The sequence below is a fragment of the Polypterus senegalus genome, chromosome 2, assembly GCF_016835505.1.
Source record: "Polypterus senegalus isolate Bchr_013 chromosome 2, ASM1683550v1, whole genome shotgun sequence".
Lineage (NCBI taxonomy): Eukaryota > Metazoa > Chordata > Cladistia > Polypteriformes > Polypteridae > Polypterus > Polypterus senegalus.
Window position 1 is genome coordinate 283156441 of NC_053155.1, and position 23570 is coordinate 283180010.

At 38.4% G+C, this 23570-nt stretch overlaps 2 protein-coding genes across 5 annotated transcripts in view; both read right to left on the minus strand.

Annotated features, from left to right (window-relative positions):
- LOC120523950 (protein sel-1 homolog 3) overlaps positions 1–9606 on the minus strand; it is an 81061-nt gene extending 71455 nt beyond the window's left edge. The window contains exons 1-3 of one of the 3 annotated variants that reach the window (XM_039745687.1): positions 9452–9606; positions 7398–7477; positions 3379–3874 (exon numbers count right to left, since the gene is read on the minus strand). In XM_039745687.1, coding sequence (XP_039601621.1) covers positions 3379–3874; positions 7398–7466 — 565 coding nt within the window. In that variant the 5' untranslated portion in view covers positions 7467–7477; positions 9452–9606. Of the gene's footprint in view, positions 1–3378; positions 3875–7397; positions 7478–8021; positions 8173–8698; positions 9302–9451 lie in introns of those variants that run through there. The other 2 variants (XM_039745685.1, XM_039745686.1) reach the window with 2 other exon arrangements.
- A 2385-nt stretch (positions 9607–11991) lies between these two features.
- Positions 11992–23223, minus strand: rrm1 (ribonucleotide reductase M1 polypeptide). 2 transcript variants are annotated; one of them, XM_039745688.1, is made up of 19 exons: positions 23013–23223; positions 22184–22272; positions 21897–22074; positions 21633–21733; positions 21463–21522; positions 20863–20902; positions 20514–20676; positions 20212–20353; positions 19612–19695; positions 19357–19518; positions 18702–18781; positions 18398–18599; positions 18136–18285; positions 17616–17837; positions 17110–17186; positions 16766–16901; positions 16046–16141; positions 15617–15805; positions 11992–12923 (listed from the first exon to the last, which is right to left on the minus strand). In XM_039745688.1, exons 1-19 carry the CDS (start codon positions 23029–23031, stop codon positions 12738–12740), a joined length of 2376 nt encoding a protein of 791 aa, XP_039601622.1. In that variant the 5' UTR covers positions 23032–23223; the 3' UTR covers positions 11992–12737. The 2 variants fall into 2 exon arrangements, with proteins under 2 accessions (XP_039601622.1, XP_039601623.1); XM_039745689.1 differs by having other exon boundaries at positions 22184–22268; positions 23013–23221.
- Between the last annotated feature and the right edge of the window lie 347 nt (positions 23224–23570).

Here is a 23570-nt window from a genome sequence, read left to right on the forward strand (position 1 = left end):
ATCCAGCCATTGTTAATATAACAAGAACAGTTTGGGTGGCATCAATGTAACCTGGCAGCCAAGGAGAGTGTGCTGGAATGCGCATGCGTGAACAATGATGACTTCACTGGGCTAGTCAGAGGGAGCGCTAGACGCCATTGAGTGAGCATTTGTGCTGTGTGGCCGTCGCATTCAAAATGACTGAGCGAATCGAGCAGCGAAGCGGCATCAGATTTTGCATTAAGCTTGAACTATTTGGATGATTCAGAAGGCTTTCGGGGGCAATGCAATGAGTGGCAAAACATCAAATCACTCCGGTGACTCAGCCCCCCTACAGCCCAGATTTGGTGCCCTGTGACTTCTGGCTTTTCCCAAAACTAAAATCACCTTTGAAAGGGAAGACATTTTAGACTGTCAGTGAGATTCAGGAAAATATGATGAGGCAGATGATTACGATTCCAGCAAAGGATTTTGCAAAGTGTTTTGAACAGTGGAAGAGACGCTGGGAAAACCGTGAGAGGTCCAAAGGTGCCTACTATGAAGGTGTCATTGCCCTATGTATAATGTATCTTCTTCAATAAATGTAACTATTTTTCATATTACATGGCTAGATACTTTCCAGACATATGTATGTATGTATTTAATAAGCTTCTGTATAAAGTCAAATTTCCCTCTGGACCCACCTATTACTTGGACGAAAGGTCAAGGGTTCCCCCTTGAAGTTGCACTATTGTCTATCACAGTGGTTCTCAAACTGTGGGGCGGGCCCCCCTAGGGTGGTGCAAAGTAACAAAAAGGGGGGCTCGAAGATGTGAAAAAAAGAAAACAAGAATCAAAAATATGAAAAATACATCTATTGAAAGCAAAACAAATTAACTTAAACTACATTCTGATACTAGAACAATAAATATAGAGTTAGATAAATGTTGATAAAAGTTAAGTAGGTATAATAAAATATGCATCTAAGATATATTATTAATTAAAAAAGAACAAATTGGTATTAGTGGGCTCCTTTCAAAAAAACGTTAGGGGGGTGCGATTAACACTGTTATGAAAACTCGGGCTGCAAATACTTAAAGGTTGAGAAACGCTGGTCTATCAAATATTTCATTACAAAGAAGTGTCGGTCAGGCACTAAAGTGGGGTGTCGAACTCCAGGCCTGGAGGGCTGTAGTGGCTGCAGGTTTTCATTCTAACCCTAATTTCCTAATCCGTTTTCACTGCTAATTAACTCCTTTTCCCTTTATTTTAATAGCTCTGTTTTTAAGGGTTCAGCCCTCTGAATTTATTCTTTTCTTCATTAAATGGCAGCCAAACAGAAATAAGATGTGAAACGAGCCAACAGATGACCAGCTAAACTGGGGCTTCAAACTCCAACCAGTCTCTTCATGAGAAGCTGATCCTTGCTGTTAATTAAACCCGTTATTTAATTCCATGGCTTGTTGCTGCTCTCATTTGGCCACAGCAGACATTCCCCAAACTGTTGGTTTTCTGTTTTTTTCTAAATGTTTTGGTGACCTGAGAGATCAACCTTACTGAAACCTCTCTCTATTCTCACATATTGTGTGGTGGCACAGGTGAGCTGGTCATGTGGCGGATCGTTTTTTGTGTCTTGTTATTGTTTGGCTACTAATTCAGGAAAACAAGGGGCCTGAGTCGAGTGAATTAACACTAAAGAAAAAAGAAGTGAATTGGCAGCAGAAACTGGTCACGTCTATGGTCAGAATGAAAACCTGCAGCCACTGCGGCCTTCCAGGACCAGAGTTCGACACCCGTGCTGTAGACAATCTAAAATCCAGTGCACCATGAGCGCCTCATCTAACAAACAGAAAGCGAGAAGGGAGAGGCAGACAGGCAGTCGGTCATACAGAGAAAGCACTCTGCACCACGGCAGCTTTATTCTTAACTGCCCATTTTCAATGATTTAGACCAGGGGTCCTCAGTCACAGTCCTGGAGGGCCGCAGTGGCTGCAGGTTTTTGTTCTAGCCCGGTTGCTTAATTAGAAAGTAATCCTTGCCAATAATTTAATTGCATGGCTTGTTAGTGCTTTAACTCTGCTATGTCAGGTCATTCTCATATCCTAGATTGTTTTTCCCCTTACTAATTATATCATCCAAATGATTTGAAGGCTGAAATGGACGAGTTATTCTCAGTCCTTCACTTTCCTTCCAAGTATTTAATTAAACCCAACAGTACATGATAAATGCACACAAGTGTAAATGGTAACAAGCTAAATGGAGAAATGCTGGTCTCTTTTGTCATTTGCATGTTATTGCTAGGGCGGCACAGTGGCGCAGTGGTAGCGCTGCTGCTTAGCAGTTAGGTGGCCCGGGTTTGCTTCCCGGGTCCTCCCTGCGTGGAGTTTGCATGTTCTCCCCGTGTCTGCGTGGGTTTCCTCCAACAGTCCAAAGACATGCTGGTTAGGTGGATTGGCGATCCTAAATTGGCCCGCGTGTGTGCTTGGTGTGTTTGTGTGTGTCCTGCGGTGGATTGGCGCACTGCCCCGGATTGGTTCCTGTGTTGGCTGGGATTGGCTCCAGCAGACCCCCGTGACCCTGTGTTCGGATTCAGCGGGTTGGAAAATGGATTGCTAATAAGGTGCAATTAAAACTAAGAATACAGCAGTAAGGGTTCAAAATCTTAACGAGCGAGACAACTAAAGTGAAGCAGAAGTGTTATTTGAGCAATAACTACTTCTTATTAAGCAAGTGGGTTGGAGCAAAAAACCTGCAGCCATTGTGGCCCTCCAGGACCGGAGTTTGACACCCCTGCACTATCCATCCATCCATCCATTATCCAACCCGCTCTATCCTAACTACAGGGTCATGGCACTAGACAATCAAATCCAGTGCACCATGAGCATCTCATCTAACAAACAGAAAGCGAGAAGGAGAGGCAGACAGACAGCCGGTCATACAGAGAAAGCATTCTGCACCACGGCAGCTGGATTCTTAACTGCCCATTTTCAATGATTTAAACCAAATGATTCTTTAACTCAAGGCTGTGTATCTGTTGTTGTGGTTACTTTGTTACTGTTGTGTCTTTGAGAAATGACCCATTTCAGTGTCACATCTCTGCATTGAACCTGGTCAATTTCTGGATATAACGCTCTCTTCTGTACACTCTAATAACAATGCTGTGCTCAAGTTCCTGGCAACACTGTCCATAAATACAAGTTCATGAATTAACAACTCTTTATGAGTGTCATATGTCTAGATTTCTAAATTAGAAATTAGTCTACCATACTAGCTTGGTATGTGACCTTTAGACAATACCTCACCTACTTGCCCTCCAGTTTAAAATGAAGAAACCTAGAAATCTAGAAGTTATTCTACTACTCTTATAAATTGCATTTTTAGGGGTGTTTACCGCAAAAGTGCATGAAAGTTGCATATTACCTTCTTCCACACTGCATTGAGGAATGGTGTCTTTCTTAAATTGCCACAGCAGATAAACATCCCAGCGGGGGCACAGGTTGTGTTGTTTGAAAGGTCGACTGAGTGGGGGAAGTGGCTGAAGCTCAACAGCCATTTTAGCACTGCCATTTTGATAGGGTCCAGGAGAAGTGCCTTTCGTGAGCCAGACTCGAAGCATGACGTTCAGTATTATCAAAGACTTGCGAATCAACCAGTCTTCTCGGAAGACAATGCTATCTGGAAGATCCAAGTGAATCCTCTTGATCTGTGGAGTGTCGGTGATGCAACTCCAATGTTTTACGAAAGTGCGGAGACCAATTTTGTTTTCTGAAGAAGCCAGTACTTCCAAGGAGGCAACAGAAGGGTGGATACAGGAGTACTGGACTTGAAGGAAGTATCTAAAGATGGGTTTCGAGGGTGGATTCAAAATTTTGATGGAATTTTTCATCTTGCTGAAGTTACAGCTTGAAGGCACAACCTACAAAAGCATTAAAGGAACAAAAGCTCAGGTCAATAGGTTGGTTTAGCTTGGACCGACAGAGAACTCATGCATCCATGGTGATAAAGTGAATACAGAATAATGGAAGAATAATAACAGAAACAAAGAAGCCATGGCATATGCGAGAAAAAATGCTTAATAAACCTGAAAGTCTAAGTTTTCCAGAAGAACCCAAACTTCCATTATAAGGCTTAACAAAGCTGTCAAAAGTCCTGATTGGTTAATATGAGGAGGACTCGATCACAGCAGATGTCTAATAAATCACTTTCAGGAGATCGCACAGTTGATGTGTTACCAAGCTGCAAAAATGAAAAAATCCACAACGAGAGCATAAAGTGAAATGGCGGTAAGGATAATTATAAAAGAGAAGTAAAAGACGCAGTTTTGTCGAAACAATATCCATCCATCCATCCATTCATTATCCAACCCGCTATATCCTAATTACAGGGTCACGGGGGTCTGCTGGAGCCAATCCCAGCCAACACGGGGCACAAGGCAGGAAACAAACCCCGGGCAGGGTGCCAGCCCACCACAGGGCACACACTAGGGACAATTTAGAATCACCAATGCATCTAACATGCATGTCTTTGGACTGTGGGAGGAAACCGGAGTACTCGGAGGAAACAACAATATCCAGCATTTTCAAAAAACATAAAAGTCTGAATTCGTTTAAGACGTCCTAATTCAAGGTGTTCATAAGAAATGTATTGATTAACTTCACGAGGTAGAAGTACACAATAAAGAAGAGATGTGTCAGATATTTGAAATATTAAATTATGTTCATCAATTTAAATGTTTAAATTCTATATTCTCGATTGTAATAGAAACTGGACATTTTCCAGTCTGATATGGGTCCGTTGAGGGCTAGATTTCTAGTGAATGATCTAATATCAAAAATAACCTCACATTCATAATAACTGACCTTGAAATAGTCGAAAATGAAACCCCACATGCTTATGTTTGAAATGTGTCATTTAACCTTTTGGGAGTGGCTCTTAGAGAGCTGAGACTACCGGTAAAGAATCAAACATCAAAAAGATTATATTAATGATCATCAACCTCCAAAAAGCATGAACTGACACCCCACGTGTCTACATTACGGGCACCTCGTGTCTCATTAGGGGTCTAAATCGCTGGGGTTGGCTGACTTGGAATGCACAGCTTCAACTCCATCAGATCAATTCTGCTGAAGACACCTAATGGTTTACGCTTTATAATAAGGTTGTCAAACATGCATGGTCTAGAAATTAGAGTTTTGTTTTTTGGGTAGTGTGGTCTGTCAAAAATGGGGCTACCTGAAAAAAGCTTGACGTCTTGCGTAACTTCACACCAAAACAAGTCGGACGATATCATAGTCAGTGACTCAGGAGGCGACACACAGAAATTTAAAAACTTAGATAGATAGATAGATACTTTATTAATCCCAAGGGGAAATTCACATAATCCAGCAGCAGTATACTAATAAAAACAATATTAAATTAAAGAGTGATAAAAATGCAGGCATAACAGACAATAACTTTGTATAATGTTAACGCTGATTCTCCGTGATTGACAGGAGCCTGCTCAGTGCCCATCGCTCTGCCACAGATGTTAAACTGTCCAGCTCCATTCCTACAATAGAGCCTGCCTTCCTCACCAGTTTGTCCAGGCGTGAGGTGTCCTTCACCTTTATGCTGCCTCCCCAGCACACCACCGCGTACAAGAGGACGCTCGCCACAACCGTCTTATAGAACATCTGCAGCATCTTATTGCAGATGTTGAAGGACGCCAGCCTTCTAAGGAAGTATAGTCGGCTCTGTCCTCTCTTACACAGAGCATCAGTATTGTCAGTCCAGTCCAATTTATCATCCTGCTGCACTCCCAGGTATTTATAGGTCTGTACCCTCAGCACAGTCACCTCTGATGATCACGGGGTCCATGAGGGGCCTGGTCCTCCTAAAATCCACCACCAGCTCCTTGGCTTTACTGGTGTTCAGTTGTAGGTGGTTTGAGTCACACGTAAGTGATTTCTAAACTTGACTAAGCTATTCTTACGAACATAACAATGATTTGAACAAGCACTTTGAGCAACCAGTAAATGCTGCACTTGAGCCAAATGAGAGCGGCCTTACAGATGGTCAGGAAAGGGCTGATATCGCCGCTTCTCTCCGCTTTAATGTGCCGGCAGTTCTGCGGAGTTCCCAAACACCGACATATATAGACGTGAACAGCAAGGTGGACTCCGAAGCCAGTGCCTCAGGTAAGACGCACCAAACCGAAACAAAAACTTCTCTTCCGGTCTTTACTTTTGTTTGGTGCAAATAAGAGACCCCAACACGCCCCGTTACGTGTTATCTTTTTGTTACAAAAGTGGTGCAGTCCTTTTAAAAATATTTAATTTTTGTTCGAAACCTGCGCTATTAGAATCAAGCTTGATTTCCCGCAGATGTGATGCTGCACTCGTTTGTCAAAATACATTAGATAAACGTTATTAATTCCAACGGGAAATTAGTATTAGTTTATTACATTCATCGTAATACACAAATGAATAAATAAAATAAAGTTTTCTTTTACTTTTTCCATGCACTTTAGTCCCAGTAGGCCTTTATTATTGACACATCAGTAATGTTCATAATGGATGGCGTAGTGGTTAAGGCTTTGGACTTTAAACCGTAAGGCTATGGATTTAACCCCCACTACTGACACGTGTGACCTTGAACAAGTCACTTCACCAGTTATTTAAAATGTTAATTGATTACAACATCCACACAATAAGTAAGTAATAATAATAGTCATGTGCCTGATGGAAGTAGTGAGGTGAGGAAGAGCATTCTGAGCTTGGCGGGACTCTTACACCGGTTTTGACGCACACACCAGAATGGCACCCGCGAGTGTTTCTAACGTGGCAGGAATTCTTGCTGTCATGGAGGCGATCAGGTTTCGACTCCTGCTTTGCTATTCAGCCTTTTCTCTCCAGTGCTCTTCCTAGTACTTCTGTCTTTTAGTGAGATAGATCTTCTTCTTCTTTCGGCTGCTCCCGTTAGGGGTCGCCACAGCGGATCACCTTCTTCCATATCTTTCTGCCCTCTGCATCTTGTTTTGTTACACCCATCACCTGCATGTCCTCTCTCACCACATCCATAAACCTTCTCTTAGGCCTTCCTCTTTTTCTCTTCCCTGGCAGCTCTATCCTTAACATCCTTCTCCCAATATACTCAGCATCTCTCCTCTGCGCATGTCCAAACCAACACAATCTCGCCTCTCTGACTTTGTCTCCCAACCGTCCAACTTGAGCACAGTAAGAAAAGTAAGAATCTAAACAACAAGGCCGACCGTTCAATTATTGCCTCTCACCGACCTTGTGAGCCTGAGTATGACACTTAACGTGCTTGTTCTAAAAATGCATGTAAATAGTTAGGTACCTACAGTATAAAGTGCCTTGTAACTGTGTTTGCTACAGAAGGATGCTATATAAAGTAAAAGTTGGTTATTTAAATTTAGTAAGGTGGAGACGGTCATTTACCCAGAAGGTGACAGCGAAGACAGAAAGTGTCACAAAGGTCTCAAAACTTCTGTGCAAGAGCATCTTCATCCTCGTACAGGCTGCAACAAAACAAAGAAAAAAAAAATACAAGAGAAAAAAAAAATACGAATCAATGTAAAGTCAGGGGGAACAAACAAAGACTGGATAAAAAGATCCAATATAACATAAGGAAACAACTACGCTATTGCTCCAAACAATACTATTTCCAAGGACCAAGGTCCTAATGAAAATGAAGCCAGTTTAATAGCGTTACAAGGATCAAGTATTTTGGAATAGTTCACGTTTCTAGAAAATGACTCAAAAAACGTTTTAAAAATTTGGAGGATCTGATCCCTTATAATAAGGTTACGTTTAAAGAAAGTCGTGGTAAGAAATACTCGTTCATAATAATGCAGCACTGCAATACACTGGAATTGAAGGTGCAGAGTTAACCCCTTGCTCCAGATATGGCCGAGATATTCTACAAGAGCATGTTTGGATTAAGTCACTTCTGAAAGTATAATCAGTGAAATGGAGATTTGTGCTGGTATCTCTCTCGCTGTTATAGAGAACTGGATTGAAGTCTCGGATGGTTACTATCGGTGTGGAGTTTGCATGTCCTACCTGTGTTTATAAGGGCTTCACTCTCACACCTCAAACACCTGCGAGGTAAGTCAGCTCTAAATTGTTGCCGGTTTGGATCTGTGAGTAGACCACGTGACTTACTATTACCCGGTCGAGGACGGCAGGTTATGATAAACCGCAAGATCCGTCACTTACCTAACATCGGATGATTAACCAGTAGTAAGTCATTACTAATTTGGAAATGTGCATATACCAGTTTGTAAAGTGTAGCGCACTGGATTGACTGGGTAGATGAATTAATGAATGAATGAAATAGGACCTGGTTGCGGTGTCGTCCATGACAGACATCAAACACGATTAAGGCTTATGTTTGATGAATAACATGCCCATCTGTAGAAATGCTACCTTCTGTTTGCGGATCCTGGATGATTATCGTATACAGAATGGTGACTGAAATGCGGCAAGTTTTTCTTTAGCTTGTGTATTCATTTACTAGGTTACGGTAAATCCGGGACTGGACGCTAGCCTACCACGGTTTACACTCACACATGCAGGTCGAGTTTATATTTTCCTTTCTTCCTAATTGCTCTTATTTGGAGGAATCCCACGCCTCCCGCTGCAGGGCTGATTGAACGTATAAAGCCATAAACCCGTGTCATCGCGGTGTCGCTCAATAAAGCTCCGAACTGCGTTCGTGCTGCTATGCGATCTCCTACCTTCTGATCGGTGTGCATCACTCCCGCTAAACTCTCCGATTCAATTTGAGCATTAAACAGGTTCTGCTGATAAAGCACCTCAAGATGTGAGCAACGGAGCCAGATTCAAAATTCTACGTGAAACCGATAAAGAAAAATGAATAGGAGAATTTGGTGACTCGCAAAGGTGTTTCTCAGATTAGTCCACTCGGTCCCTTTAAACGTCATGAGCACCCAGCCCGGGACAGGAGATCCGGGATTGAATAAAATCCCAACCCTTAGCAAACACATTGCGCTAACAGTCGACTTCAGCGCTGTAAACAGAGGGCAGTTTGGCTTTAGCGTTTGAAAGGGGGTCTCCGGATGATGCCATTTTGAGATGCGCGTTGAAGGTGGCAGTCGTCAGGTCCAGACCACCGATTGCTTTCATTTTTAAGATGCAGTGTTTATCCAATACCAGGTATGAAAATTGGGAAGGCTATTGTGTCCTGTCAAGCAGGAAGAATTTCCGCATGGGGAGGCACTGTGATGCAGTTATGGTTAGAGATGCTGCCTTGTAGATCCTGATATCGAAATCTGCACCTGAAAGCTTCACTTCTCCGCGTGTCCAATCAAACCGCAACAAAAATAATAGTGTTTGAAAAAAAAAATGTGGCCCACTACACAGTATAACTAGTGTTAGTAATGATTTGTTAAGAAAACACGAGCAATTGGGCTACATATCGGTTCAGAACGGCGTACAAGTCAGATTGATGGAATCACACCAAACCTTACTGATTGATGATGGAATTGGCTGTGTGACAACATGGAGTCATGACGAGGGGCAAACCAAGTCTTCACACTGCTTCTCAGGAATCGAGATACAGCGGGTTTGCCAAAATCACAAAACATTCCCAAGCCCTGTCAGCAGTGTGTGTGTGTAGGAATTAACACTTTGGGAGATGGGAGCAGGTAGGCAGTCGCAGCAGAAAAATCCTACAGGCAGGCCATATAACATGCTTTATATAAATATATATTGCTCATTGTTTTTTCACCAATCTGGCTCATTATAATTACAAGGCCTGTCTTGTTCCTATTTGTTCTGGTGGTGCACACCTTAAAAATGCAGTGCATGCGTTGCCCTGTCGTCTGTTTTATTTTCACACTAAAGCTCACCAGCACTGCATTGGAACAACTCACAAAATACCGGCATCCAGTGGTGGGATTCTTCTGGCCTGCCCAAAATGTTCAGACAGTCATAAAAAGGTTACTGCAATAATCTTTACCAGTTTTACAAACATACATACATACATACAGTTCAGTCTGTCAAAAAGCTGGTTCATTTTCCTAATAAAAAAAAAAAAAATTGTGACGTTGGCCACTAAAGAGATAGCAGATACTAAGGACGCAAAAAAACTTTCTGGAAGATCTGGCAAATCTTCAAAATGAACAATAATGTTGAATATTAAAAAGTGTGAAGTGTTGCATTTAGAATTTACATTTGTTTTACTGGTTTGTAAATGTTATGAAGCCAGAAGCTTTCAGACCTTATAATTTATATCATTGGGAGGTCCAGATTTCACACGGGAAGCACCAAAAAGAGACACATGCTTTTGACCATTAAACAAGAATTAAACAATTGGCAAAAGTGATTCCAAACACACGTTAATAGATCTGCTGCTGAGAGAGGACTTCAGCCGAGAGAAAACAAAACCAAAACCCCCTTCACGTGGACCAGCCAAAGGCCTGATTTCTCCTCCACAAAGCATAAAGAGAACTTCAGTAAAACTGCCAAGAAAAATGAAATGAAAAAATGAGCCACCATTTTGATTGATCTTTAACTTCTAGAGTCTTGCTTGGGAGAACCTGTCCAGGTGACCGTTAAGATGGACACGTTTAGGGTAGTAAGAAAGAGGATACCAGTCCAGAAAGGCAAAGTCAAACATGGGCGAAGTAAGAACTGCACGATGCCCAAGGTCATCTACTAAAATTAGAGAAGTCCAAACATTTTGTGGACCTTAGAGGATCGGAAAGTACAAGTTCTGTGTTCTACTGTTTTCATGCAGCACTTTCCCCAGATATAGTAATGGTTGAATTAATTACCCAAGCAATAAAAGCCCGATGCAAACCTTGACTAAAGGCACACTTTGAACGTGATGAGCTGTGTTGACAGTCTTCAACACTCACTTTCTTACTAGCAGTAGCACAGTATTCTCACACAGACCTTCGATTTTTAGGTCTTTTCTCAAGATCGGTCCTTTTCACATAAAATTCACCCTTTTCTATAAAATACACTTAGAATTACATTGATTCAAATAAATAGATGGTAGCTGTAATGAAATGCTATGCTACATATATTATTATACAAAAATGGGTTAAGGGAAGAACTTTCGTCCTTATCGCTAATTTAAACACAATACAATGGCTTCTTCTCTGTAGTCTAGGAAGTTTAACAAGCTCTTTTACTGCTGGTCACCGCACATAAATGTTTATGCCTAGGCTGTTCTGTACTCTCGGCCTCCAAACCCCCACACTAAACGGTACCCGACTGGCCTACTAGCACAGCTCCCCTTTATATCAGAGCCCCTCGATTTCAAATGCATTCCAGCGCAGTAGCTCAAAAAAAATACCTGAACGTCAAATAAACTTGTTTCCCTTTATCTTACAGTAAGATTTTAGGCATGTCAAAAGTGAATCTTCTCTGGCTATGTACAGTACACAGGTAGAACTAACAAGATGGTGTTCTCTTAAGTTTTGTAATTTCTAAGTAGGCTGAGCTTTTTCAAATTTTTCTTTTGGTGTCGGTGACCCATCCTTACTGCTGTCACTTATTCAGATGACAACTGGCTCCACCGCAGGATTGGTCAGGAGCCACGCTCTACACCACCTCTGTATTTACTGTATGGGACTCCTTGTTGCAGCAAACCAGAATTTCATTACCTAATAATCAACCCCAAACTAGAATGTCTTCACTTATTCTGAGTGCCTGTAAACGATTGGGACTCTACCTCTCAGTCCACTTGGAAGAAGAGACACAATTCATAAATTATAGTGACATCATACCAAATGGTTAACTGCAATGAAACTAATGTGATTACCATAACTAATTTGCATTAAAAAATAATATATAAAAAAAAAAGTGATCAGGTTTGAATGATGTGGTAATAACTGCAGTTCTTATTTAGGGCTACAATAAAAATCAATTTAAACAAAACTCTAAGGCAGGTTCATGAAGCTACTTGGCCACTGAAAACCTCGACTAGTCTGATAAACCGCCATTTTGACTACAATAATGCAGCACTAAAAGCTAAACTTTACATAAAAGATTTCACCAATGGATTTTAAATTTCTTTTTTTATAATACAGAATAAACCAATTCATAATGCAGTGTTTACAGAAATATTTAATCTGTTTATGAAACAGCCTTCTAGTTGCACCTTAAACTGGTATATAATTGCCAGATTATATACATTTTAATGACTGCTTAGTTACATATTTATAGAAAACTTATGTACACATAAAAGTGATCTTGTAATCAGTCAGGCAGACAGGAGTCCATGCTGGTGGCACTGCGTAGTCCTAACCTGTCGTCTATTAGCGATGGCAGGAAAAGCCTGACAACACAAACGCGACTGTCTGTAGCTCTGGGATGATGCACACTCAAGATGAAATGGCTGGATTGAGTGGCAAGTAAAGAGCAAGGATACTTAAACTCTCAAAATGTAAACTCTGTTGGTATGCAACTGCAAAAAGGCAGCGCGTTTACACTTTGACTAGGGTTTGGAATTAAGCAATTGCCTCATCTTGAACTGGGACATACAGTAAAATAGTTTTTCCTCTTAGAGGCTGCTTCTTGAGTTGGGCCTTTTGAACTTCTGCAAGGAGCTTAACACAGCGGGTATAATTAATTACGCACAGACATTTCAGTACCAAAAATGTAACACTGTAGTCACCCCAAAAATTCTGCATTTTGAAAACAAACATGTTAAGTGCATGAACATAAAGACACAAGTCCCCCTTCCAATATCAGTCCTGCAAAAGTGTGAATTTGTAGCACTCTCTTCAAACTTTGTGCTGAAAATTAAGAGCCACACATCATGCATTCCTCCCTGTTCTCAAGGGAACACACCATAGCAGCTTTGTTTCTTTCCACAATCTCATCTTTCTTGGTGGATTCATTTTCTTTCAGCTTCTCTTTGTTAAGTGTGAACTGGATTGGGTTAGCAGCGGGCTTCGTTCGAAGATAATACATCCCAGTCTTTAAGCCCTGTAAAACAGGAGATTGAGAGGTAAATAAGTAAACTGCCAAATATATTACACACATTCTCACTTGCAGAAGTGAAAATCACCGCCTCAGTAAAAACCCTTTGCTCTTGAATAAAAGTATACTTGGCATATATATATACACACACACACACACACACACACACACACACACACACACACACACACACATATATAATGTTTTGTGTTAGCTAAGTCTGAACCAAGCCCCTTAATTTACTTGGGGAAAACAAAAAATCATGGTGTTTGGGCGGGAAGACAGACGACACATGGATTTCAAAGACAACACAAGAGGTCATGCACTGTTGTGTTCATGACAAGTGACTGGAGAAAAAGAAAAATAAAACAAACAGAGAAATGACACAAGTTAGGAATTTAAACTAATAGCAAATTTACAAATTTTGCTAAATTTTTTGTGAATTTAAAAAACAGACCAGCAAATTAAACAATTAAATCAACTGTAGGAAAAAAGGAGTGAGACTGTTTGAGACAAACCATAGGATTGAATAAGAGAATCACTGATGTAACCGTCCTAATTTCTAAATTGTGTGCTCATCGTATTTGGTTGAATAAAATATTTTTGGAGAGGAAGAAAAAAAAAAAAAAAAAAAAAAAAAGCTCCATTTAACAAATCATTTTCAAACTCCTAATATCTAAAAGCACAACACAAGAACAATTTGATGTAGACAGAATGGAAATATGTACTTGCCATATTTATCCTGAATTTAACCTATGGGTTATGCATTTTTTAACGGTAAATGTCGGAATATTTATTTGCCTTTACGTCTGAAGGACTGTAGGAGTGTTCCCGGAGCATTGCGTCCCCCGAACCTCTAGAAGGCAGCCCCCCAGGAGAGCGGAGGTAGCATGGAAGCTCAACTCTGTTAGGGCCTATGGCCACAGCAAGGGGGTGCCTTATGAAATGATGAGCCCTTTGATGCAGTGCTGCCGCTACACCCAGAGGTGCTGCCAGAAATGGGTCAAGTCGAGTTGAGAGAAAAGAGGGTTTTGCGTTGGCCTGTGCTTTGTGCACGTGACTTTGCTGTACCGGTGGGAAACAGGTGAATGTATTTCCCACAGGTAAGAAAAACAAAAATAAAAGTTTACACTTGTGTCATGCCTGTATGTGTTTTGGTTAGGGTGGCTGTACGCGCTTGGGTATTCTACAACTCAGTTTAAATTTTAAAAATAAACTTTAGTACAGGACACAAGGCGGTGACTGGTGTTGGCCATAAAATACCTGATTGGAGCTTTCCCTACTTTTTAGCCAAGTAAGTTAAAGTGTCTGTACAGCTTTAGCATTTTGTAATAATCAGGATAGAATTGAAGGTGTTGAGGTGATTGAACTGCTAGGGTCAAGTTTTTGTAACAGTGCAAATGCAAATACCAAAAATGTTAACTTTGGTAGGGAAAATTTTGACCAGATGTGGCAAAGTCTAAAGAGGATAGACTGAGATAAGCTTTTAAGTGTGGAAAGCTGAAAAAGAAGCTGCAAAAACAGGTTATACGGCTTAGAAGACAAATAATTCCAATGTGAATCATACGGCATGCGAGAGCATGAAGGCAAATACTAACTTAAAAATACTGAATTCATTAATAAACTATTGAGAAGGTTTACAGGAGACTTCACTGGTGTTCTTTTAAATGTGCGACAGTCTTGACAACAGCACTCCCTCAAGAAGAATGTAATCCTATTAAAACTATAAAGAATTTTAAAAAATAAAAAGAAATTATCTTCAATTTTGTGAGCTTCCTTTATTCTCCTTGTATCAAATATCAATATTATTCAAGGAATTTTACTTAAGTTGGGAATTTCAGCACTGTGACAAACCTTCTATATAATAAAAGAAAAAGTCAGACAATAGTTTAACAAATAACACATTTTCCCAGTGCTGCTCAAATCAAAGGCTTTACTCAAAAAAAAAAAAAAAGAGAGCAAGAGTCTCATGAAGCAGACATTTAGATAGTCATCATGGAGGGGGATAAATGGAACCAAGAACAACAATACACTGCTTCATCATGGGTTGCACATTTTTATAAAACTAGTGATGTACAGCTTGTTAATCAAAAATTGCCCTTTGATCAAAATGTTCCTACCAACTGTATAGCATTATAGTTTGTAAGAAGCAATGGCCTTTCCAAAACTGTTCAAGACTTAAATCTATATCCCATTCAAACACTACGGAGCTGAGCACTCAAGCCAAACTGAACACGACAAATTCCTCACCGGGCTGCTTTAATGTTGTAAAGATTTAAGGGCAAGATTGGTCCTACACAGTGTAATGAACAGACAATTACAAGAAATACGTTTCTGGTACCAAATGTAGTGTCATCCTTACTGGGAAGCTGCAGTTCTGTAGATTTTTTCCAAATTAAGTAATTGTAAAGTAGTATCTCTGAAGCTTTACTTAACAAATGACACTAGTTAACATAATGTGTTCTGTTCCACAATATACAGCTTTGTAAAAGTAATGTATAAATATAATTTCAATGACCAGCTAAATACCATACAGTTTCACCACACCTTTAGATCTTCACAGTTCTGATACAGGTAACAAGTAGTACAAATTAAAAATTCTTTAGTAGAAAGAATCTCCACAAAAGAGTGCTACAGAATAGATAATTATCCATGTCATGTTTTGCGTAAGCAATTGAAAAAGGACTTTAGGGTCTCACCTGTTTCCAGCCATAGAAATGCATACTGGTGAGCTTGCCATAGTTAGGTTCTGCAATGTGGATATTTAAAGACTGACTTTGGTCAATAAATGCACCTCTGTCTGCTGCCATCTTGAGAACCGTTTTCTGAGAGATCTCCCATACAGTTTTATAAAGTTGCTTCAGATCATCAGGGATTTCATCAATGTTCTGTAGGAAAACGTAAACACACTTATCTATAGTTTTTCATATGACAATAGAGCAAAGACATGGCATATTCAATATCTATACTACTTTGAAAATTTAAAGTTTTCCATTTTCTTTTCACCGGTACAAGATGCAAGCTAACCAAATAAACTGCAATTGATTTAACATTACATTTCTATTAGAATTGTATTACAGCCTAACCAGTTTAAGAAGAAACCAGTTACTATTTCTGTAGAATCCCACCTGGATAGAACCATTGTTGGCAATGATCTGATTTTTCATCGTTTCATTCCATAAGCCTCTTTCTGTGAGGTCCTTCAGCAAATGAGGGTTTACAATCTATAAAAAACAAAATAAGCACTTAAATCTTCATTTTTTATCTCTCTCTCTCTAATATATATATATATATATATATATATATATATATATATATATATATATATATATATATATATATATATATATAAACACAACACCTGACCAACTGTATAATTTGTGTTTTTAAAACACATTGCTTTGAGTCCATTGTTACTTTGTCATGTTAGTCACAGCTTATGGAACACCACAGAACTTGCATGACATCTGCACATGTTTTATAAAACAGGTTCAAGTGCACAGATAACACTACTATGGGGGGGGAAAAAAAACCAAAAAAAAAACACATTTATAGCAAACCCGTTGAAAAACAGGTAACTTACCTTTAACATTACTACTTCAAAATCATTTATGGTGACTATTTGGCCATAACGCACAACAGCAAAAATGAAAAAATAGTAAAGGATGGATAAAAATATTTAACATCTTCTTCACTGTCAATTAGAAAAACAGAATGACTAACAAATGCTAAAAATGCACCCTGAATATCAGATGCTACTTGAAATATTAGCAGGTAACAGCAAAAGAAAACATTTTTTTTGTTTTGTTTACAAGTTATCAAAGATTAACTTAAAGCAAAAGTCATACCTGGAATTCCCCAGAGAGAACTCGTCGAGTGTATATATTACTGGTGTAGGGCTCAATGGACTCGTTATTACCCAAGATCTGAGCTGTTGAAGCAGTAGGCATGGGGGCTAGAAGCAAACTGTTCCTTATACCATATCTAAAAGCAAAATAGCACATTAGTGATTCATAAAAGAGATGAAAACTACAACTACATTGAGGAAAAATTACAATTTCATTGGCACTTAGTTTTTAGTGTTTATGGATAAACAGCCAAGAGATTATTCGCTTAGAAAGCCTCAAAAGGTTTGTGTGTCTGAACTATATCTTAAGTACACAAACAAAAGAGGAAAAACATCTTGACCTACTTTGCAATCTTCTCCTTTAATGACTTCCAATCCCAGAGGTCAGTAGGCGTTTTCTGCCACATGTCATACTGCAAAATCTGTAATCATATCCAATGGAAATAAATAGAACTGGTTTAAGTCAAGTAGATCTTTCTCAACAAGAGAATTTTTAGCAAGATTTACAAATAAGTATCTGGAAAGGTTTGCTTTATATGAAAAGTAGTAAACTTGATGAGCATTTACCTTACAGTTATGATATAAAATATATAGTGCATATTTTTTTTTTTTTTTTTTTTTAAAAAAAAGGTCCAAAAATAAATGTTAAAGGGCATTAACATAACACCACTGAAAAAGTATAGACAAAGATGGCATCTGCATGCAGCAACAGTCAATGGAAAGGCATGTAGCTATTTGCTGTATATACAATTAAACAATACAAAGGGAGTATTTTAATACCATAGCATGTGGTGTTTGGGGACAAGTAGATAGAGGAGATTGGGACAAGATGCACCAGCTAACTGACTTACACCCTTGCTAACTGGGGATCCTTCATAGGTGTCGTAAGGTCCAATCTCTTGGGCCAAATCACAACTTGCTTCTAGTGCTGCATAATATATAGTCTCAAAGATCTGAGTGTTCAGTAATTGTGCTTCTTCACTCTCAAAGGGAAAGCGCATTAAAATGAATGCATCAGCCAGTCCTTGAACTCCAATCCCAATGGGTCGATGACGTTTGTTGGAATAGCTGGCCTGTCCCCAAATAAAAAAAAACAAAACACACACTTTGATCAGTTGTAGAAGATTAAAAGAATGAAATATGGCTCAACAAAACTAGACTTTAGTATATTATATATATATATATATATATATATATATATATATATATATATATATATATATATATATATATATATATATATATATATATATATATATATATATATATATATATATATATATATATATATATATATATAGCTAGCCTTCAAATGGCTTCCATCTTATTTTTTTTTTTTTATTAATGTTAAAAAAAAAAAAATCATCTCACCTCAGGAACTGGGTAAAAATTGATGTCAATAATTTTGTTCAGGTTTCTCACAATGACCTTTGTAACAGCAGCAAGCTTTTGGAAATCATAAGTGCGCTCACTTGTAACATACATGTTAAGGGCAATTGAGGCGAGATTGCAAACAGCAACCTAAAAATGAAGGAATATATAATCAATAGGATAATGACCAATGAGAGCCGTGTAATTATTTAAGAAAAAGAAAAAAAAAAAAAAAAAGGTTAAATTGCTGGTGAAAGCATACTTCATCTTTGCTTGTGTACTCCACAACTTCTGTGCACAGGTTACTGCATTTTATAGTGCCAAGATTCTGTTGGTTGCTTTTCCTATTACAAGCATCTTTGTACAACATATACGGTGTGCCAGTTTCTGTCTGAGACTCAATTATGGCGTACCAGAGCTGCTGAGCCTTCACAATCTTCCGTGCTCTGCCTTCTGATTCATACCTAGATCACACATATACAAAAATACCACCACTTAAGTTTTTTTTTTTTTTTTTTTATAGCAAATTGAACATATTTTGAAAGCAAAGCATATCTTCAACTTACTTTGTATAAAGTTTCTCAAACTCTTCACCCCAGCACTCATCTAAGCCTGGGCAATCACTGGGGCACATTAGAGACCAGTCCTAAATTGAAAGGGTAAACAAGAGCATATAAATTTGAAAACAATCTTGATTACAATCAATATGTGTGACCATTAATCAGATAACAGTAATGAAGTTAATTTGGGGGGATTGCCAAATTTTACTTCAAGTTGTTACACATGTAGCCTAACCCATCTAAAAAACAAAACTACCAGTCAATCCCCGAGGATGGTAATCTGCAACTCCTTCAATATGAGGAGTAACAGTCTTTTTGTCAAACACAAACCACACCAAAACAAAACTTTCCTGTCATCATCAAACTATAGATAAATAGCAAAAAGCAGACTGTTTATTATTTGGAACACTCATCCATTAACTATTCTGCAAAGCCTGGTGTGCAAAAATACTAAAAACCAAAAGGCAACTTTCATTAAGCCAGTTCCAAGATACCAACTAACCTAAGCAAGCCTTTATCCTACACAGAAAAAGTGAAACCACTCTTAAAAATAAATAAATCAATTCCATCAGGTCTCTATTGACAAACTGGAAAACAAACCAAAAAAATTGGGACATTATATAAATAGCTCTTACTTAAAATAAAGCAAACAGCAATTCACCTCATTATTTTCCACCCGCTTCATAAAAAGATCTGGGATCCACAATGCAAAGAAGAGATCCCGGGCACGTTGCTCTTCTTTACCAGTGTTCTTCTTTAACTCCAAAAAGTCAAAGATGTCAAAGTGCCAAGGTTCAAGATACATGGCAAATGCTCCAGGTCTCTAAGAAATGGGGGGGAAAAAAAAAAAAAAAAAAGTTAAAATGAAATACAATAAGGTTTAATAAATTTGTCTTCCTACCGTAAGGGTTCATACCTTGTTCCCACCCTGATCCACGTAGCGAGCAGTATTGTTATAAACTCTCAGCATTGGAACCAAGCCATTGGAGTTACCATTTGTCTGAAATTGAAAAGCACAAGATCACCAACACATGCAAATAATGCATGCCAAAACAAAAATATATAGCATGCAATAAAATGTTATACAGTATGCAACCTATTTAGAAAATTAACTTAATACAAGATAACTAAGTCATCTAATTTAAGGTTTTCAGCCTAACTTTTAGAATGTTTAACAGTTATCTTTATAGTCATTGCTAGCAGGAAAGGCCTTTAAACAAAAACTGTGAACTGTACTGGCCAATTTAAAAAACACACACCTCACACACTAATTTGAGAGAATGTTAAAATTTAACAGTCCTATGGATTTGTTTAAATGATGCTGCTTCATGTACTGCTGAGCTGCAGCTGTCAAACTAGGCTGTGTACAAACTAATTGGTGCATTCAGGAAGATTATCCTTCTAACATAAAAAGGTTTACAGTTTTAATTAATTTAAAAAAAACAATATAAATAAAATGTTACATTTTTCCTCCCCATGGCCCTACTCTGAACAAAATGTTTGATCTGATACTTACCCCAGCAATATAGCTTCCAGTGGCTCGAATGCAGCTTACAGCAACACCAATGCCCCCAGCAGATTTAGAGATTAAAGCACACTGCTTCAGTGTATCATAGATGCCCTCAATGCTGTCATCTCTCATAGCTAACAGAAAACAGCTGTCAAGAAACAGCAAAAAGAAAAACAATGATCAAATATAATGCACTTCTATTATTCCACCTCATTCTTTGCTTGGGCAAGCAGAAAGAGGTATGTGGCACTTTAAAAGCAGACTATGACTCCTCAGATAAAGATCTATTAGAGTTTTCATTTACATACCTAGAAAGCTGAGGTCTATTAGTGCCAGCATTGAAGAGAGTAGGAGAAGCATGTGTAAACCACTTCTCAGACAGAAGATTATAGGTTTCAATTGCTGCCTCTATGTCATCTTTGTGGATACCAACTGACACCCTCATTAACATGTGCTGGGGCCGCTCAGCAACTGCAAGGAGGCAATAATATCACGTAAGCAGCAAGTTGTATCAAAAGTAAAACACATAAAAAGCAGATTTTTACATTTATGCAAATTAACACTCAATTTTTATAAGATACTGCTGAACAAGGTTTTTTTTTTTTTTTAAATAAATAACTACTAAGCCAAGAAACGCACAGACAAATATTAGCTTACCCTTTCCGTTAATCTTCAAAAGATATGACCGTTCCAGTGTCTGGATAGAGGGAAAAAGGGAAAAAAAAAAAACTTTTGTTTTGCCTCAAAACAAATTGTATGCTACATTACACACAAATTGTTATCACATAAATCACCAAAAAAAAGAAAATTCTCAGGTCCAAAATTGGAAGAATGTACTAACCAATCTATGAGTCGGTTAAGAATTAAGTTAAGAACTTAAGTTTGTTGCACATGTAAGGGTTTTTAACAAACAAAACAAAATCAGCAATAGCTTTTTTCCATCCTACTATTTTTGACTATATATTTAAAAACCACTGCTAAGGTGAGCTAAAATGTTTTGGACAAAAATGCACTAGTGTCTAATATACCAATTAAAATCTGCCACCACAAGCAAAGTTGTTTACTCTGTATGTCAAAAAACAATGTGGTGACAATTTACAGTATCTTGGAATAAGGCTCACTACAGGAAATTTCCTACACAAGGTGGCTAATTTAAAAAAATAAAAATAAAAGCTTTGCTCTTTTGGATACTGAGCAATATCTTCTATCTTGCACATCCATAATGCTCCAAAGCAAAATAAATACTGTAACACTTACCTTAAACCCAAAGAAGTTGTATGAAAAGTCCCTGTCGTAAATGATAGCAGAGTTCAAGCGCTACAAAATAAAGTTATTTAGGTTAAGCAAGACAGACAAAGACAAAAAAAAAAAAAGAAAAAAAAAGAAAGAAAAGAAACTTGAAATCCACCGATTATTTCATTACATACATCCTTATTTGCCAAAACAATGTCAAGGGTTTCCTTTGAAACCATGGGAGAATGACGTTGATTCAGTGGGTTAATGTAGTTGTACAAATCCTCCATCACATCTGTAAGGACACATTAAAATAAATGAATGGGTTTGATTTTACTTTGAATACAACCAACAAAATTAAAGTAATTTCACTCTTCTAGCACTATCTATGCACAACAAACAGTACAAACATATTAGCAGCCAATTAAGTAATGGATAGCACAAGTTACATTACTCACCACTAAAAACCTTCTTTGTTTCCTTGTGAAGATTGGACACTGCAATCCTAGCGGCTAAAATAGCATAATCTGGATGTTTAGTGGTGAGTGTAGCTGCAGTTTCTGCTGCCAGAGTATCCAGCTCCACTGTTGTGACCCCACTGTACAATCCTTGAATTACCTTCATGGTAATCTGGGTCTTCCAAAAAAGAAAAGAAGGCAACATCATAAGTGATTATTAAAAATAAAAGAAATAAACCACCACAGTGCTCCACAAAAGCCAAGTAGACGGAGCCACCACTACTTACTGGGTCCACAAAATCGGCATTGAGCCCATAGCAAAGCTTCTGAATCCGAGACGTGATTTTATCAAACATAACCCGTTCTTGGCGTCTATCTAACGATTGAGGAATAAAGCAGAAAAGGAAAACGTGATCGTCAATACAACGAAAATAATTTAGTTTGCCATTATAAAACAGTACATTTAAACCATCAGAATTGTTCTTGTCTGTGCGGTTGTTACAGGTAACACCACAACATATAAAACAACGAAAATACTAAGAACCGTTGAATACGTGTCAAGTTTGCTTACAAGAGGAGGTGATGATTTAACAAGCCCATGTAAACATTAACAAAAAACGTAGTAATCAAGGGACAAACATAACGTTGTTCTCTTACTTAATTCTCCTTAACTGCTATCACGCCCTCAACCCCCCCACACCCCTGGCATCGACCGGCACACTGACTTGGCGCCATTTGACAACAAAAGGAAAAGATCGGCTTTTAGGGATTCTCTCATTATTACCAAATGCAACTCTTGAAGTAAATCGAAATACACAATAAAATACATAAAAACCCGTGCCATTCGCACTGAGTCACATGCTTAAAACAGTCACGCATTTCATCAGAGGTACGGGTTATATTACATTTACGTGGATCACAGACATACTTATAATATATTTTGAACATATTTTCGCTAACAATGTTAGAAAGAAAATGCGGTCTATTCCTATACGTTATGAGGAACCGAACGAGTGTAATTATATATAGGAAATATTTAAAATTGGTTTTAATTAGCGACATGCTCTAGTACAAGCTTTAGATATCACGTATATTAATAAAAAAAACTCTACTCACCTCTTTTAATTACGTACATCTTTAAACAACTAACGTAGAAACTCAAACAACAGAAATATCCCCAAAGTTTATAAAAACTACTATAGAAAAATATATGACTAAGAATAAGTTAAAATTAATTTATATGCAACTGCCCCACAACAGATGCACCCAGTAGAATTACACCACACTCTCCCGCGATCTCAAAAGGCGCCATCCGCTGAAGTACGAGGCGCTCAGCCAATGAGACGAGGACTGTCGCTTTCTGGCCAATAGGAGAAGTCAGCACAGGAAGGACTAGGTTAGTGCAACCTCGAGGTTTCTGTAACAACAGTTGCTGCTTAAAACAAAGTACCGGGGCGTCTTCGTCACCCAGTGCGCAAAACTTCAAGTTGACGAATGACCGAGCCAACATGAAGACGGTCACGTGAGGGCAGACCAATAAGAGCAGGCTTAGGATTCATGACGTAAGTGGCATCTGGCGGGAGATTTAAAATCTTCTTTTGTCAAAACAAAGAAAAGTGAAAAAAAAGTTTTGTCTGGATGGTAATTTTTGAAGTTCTTTTTATGCTCCTAGTT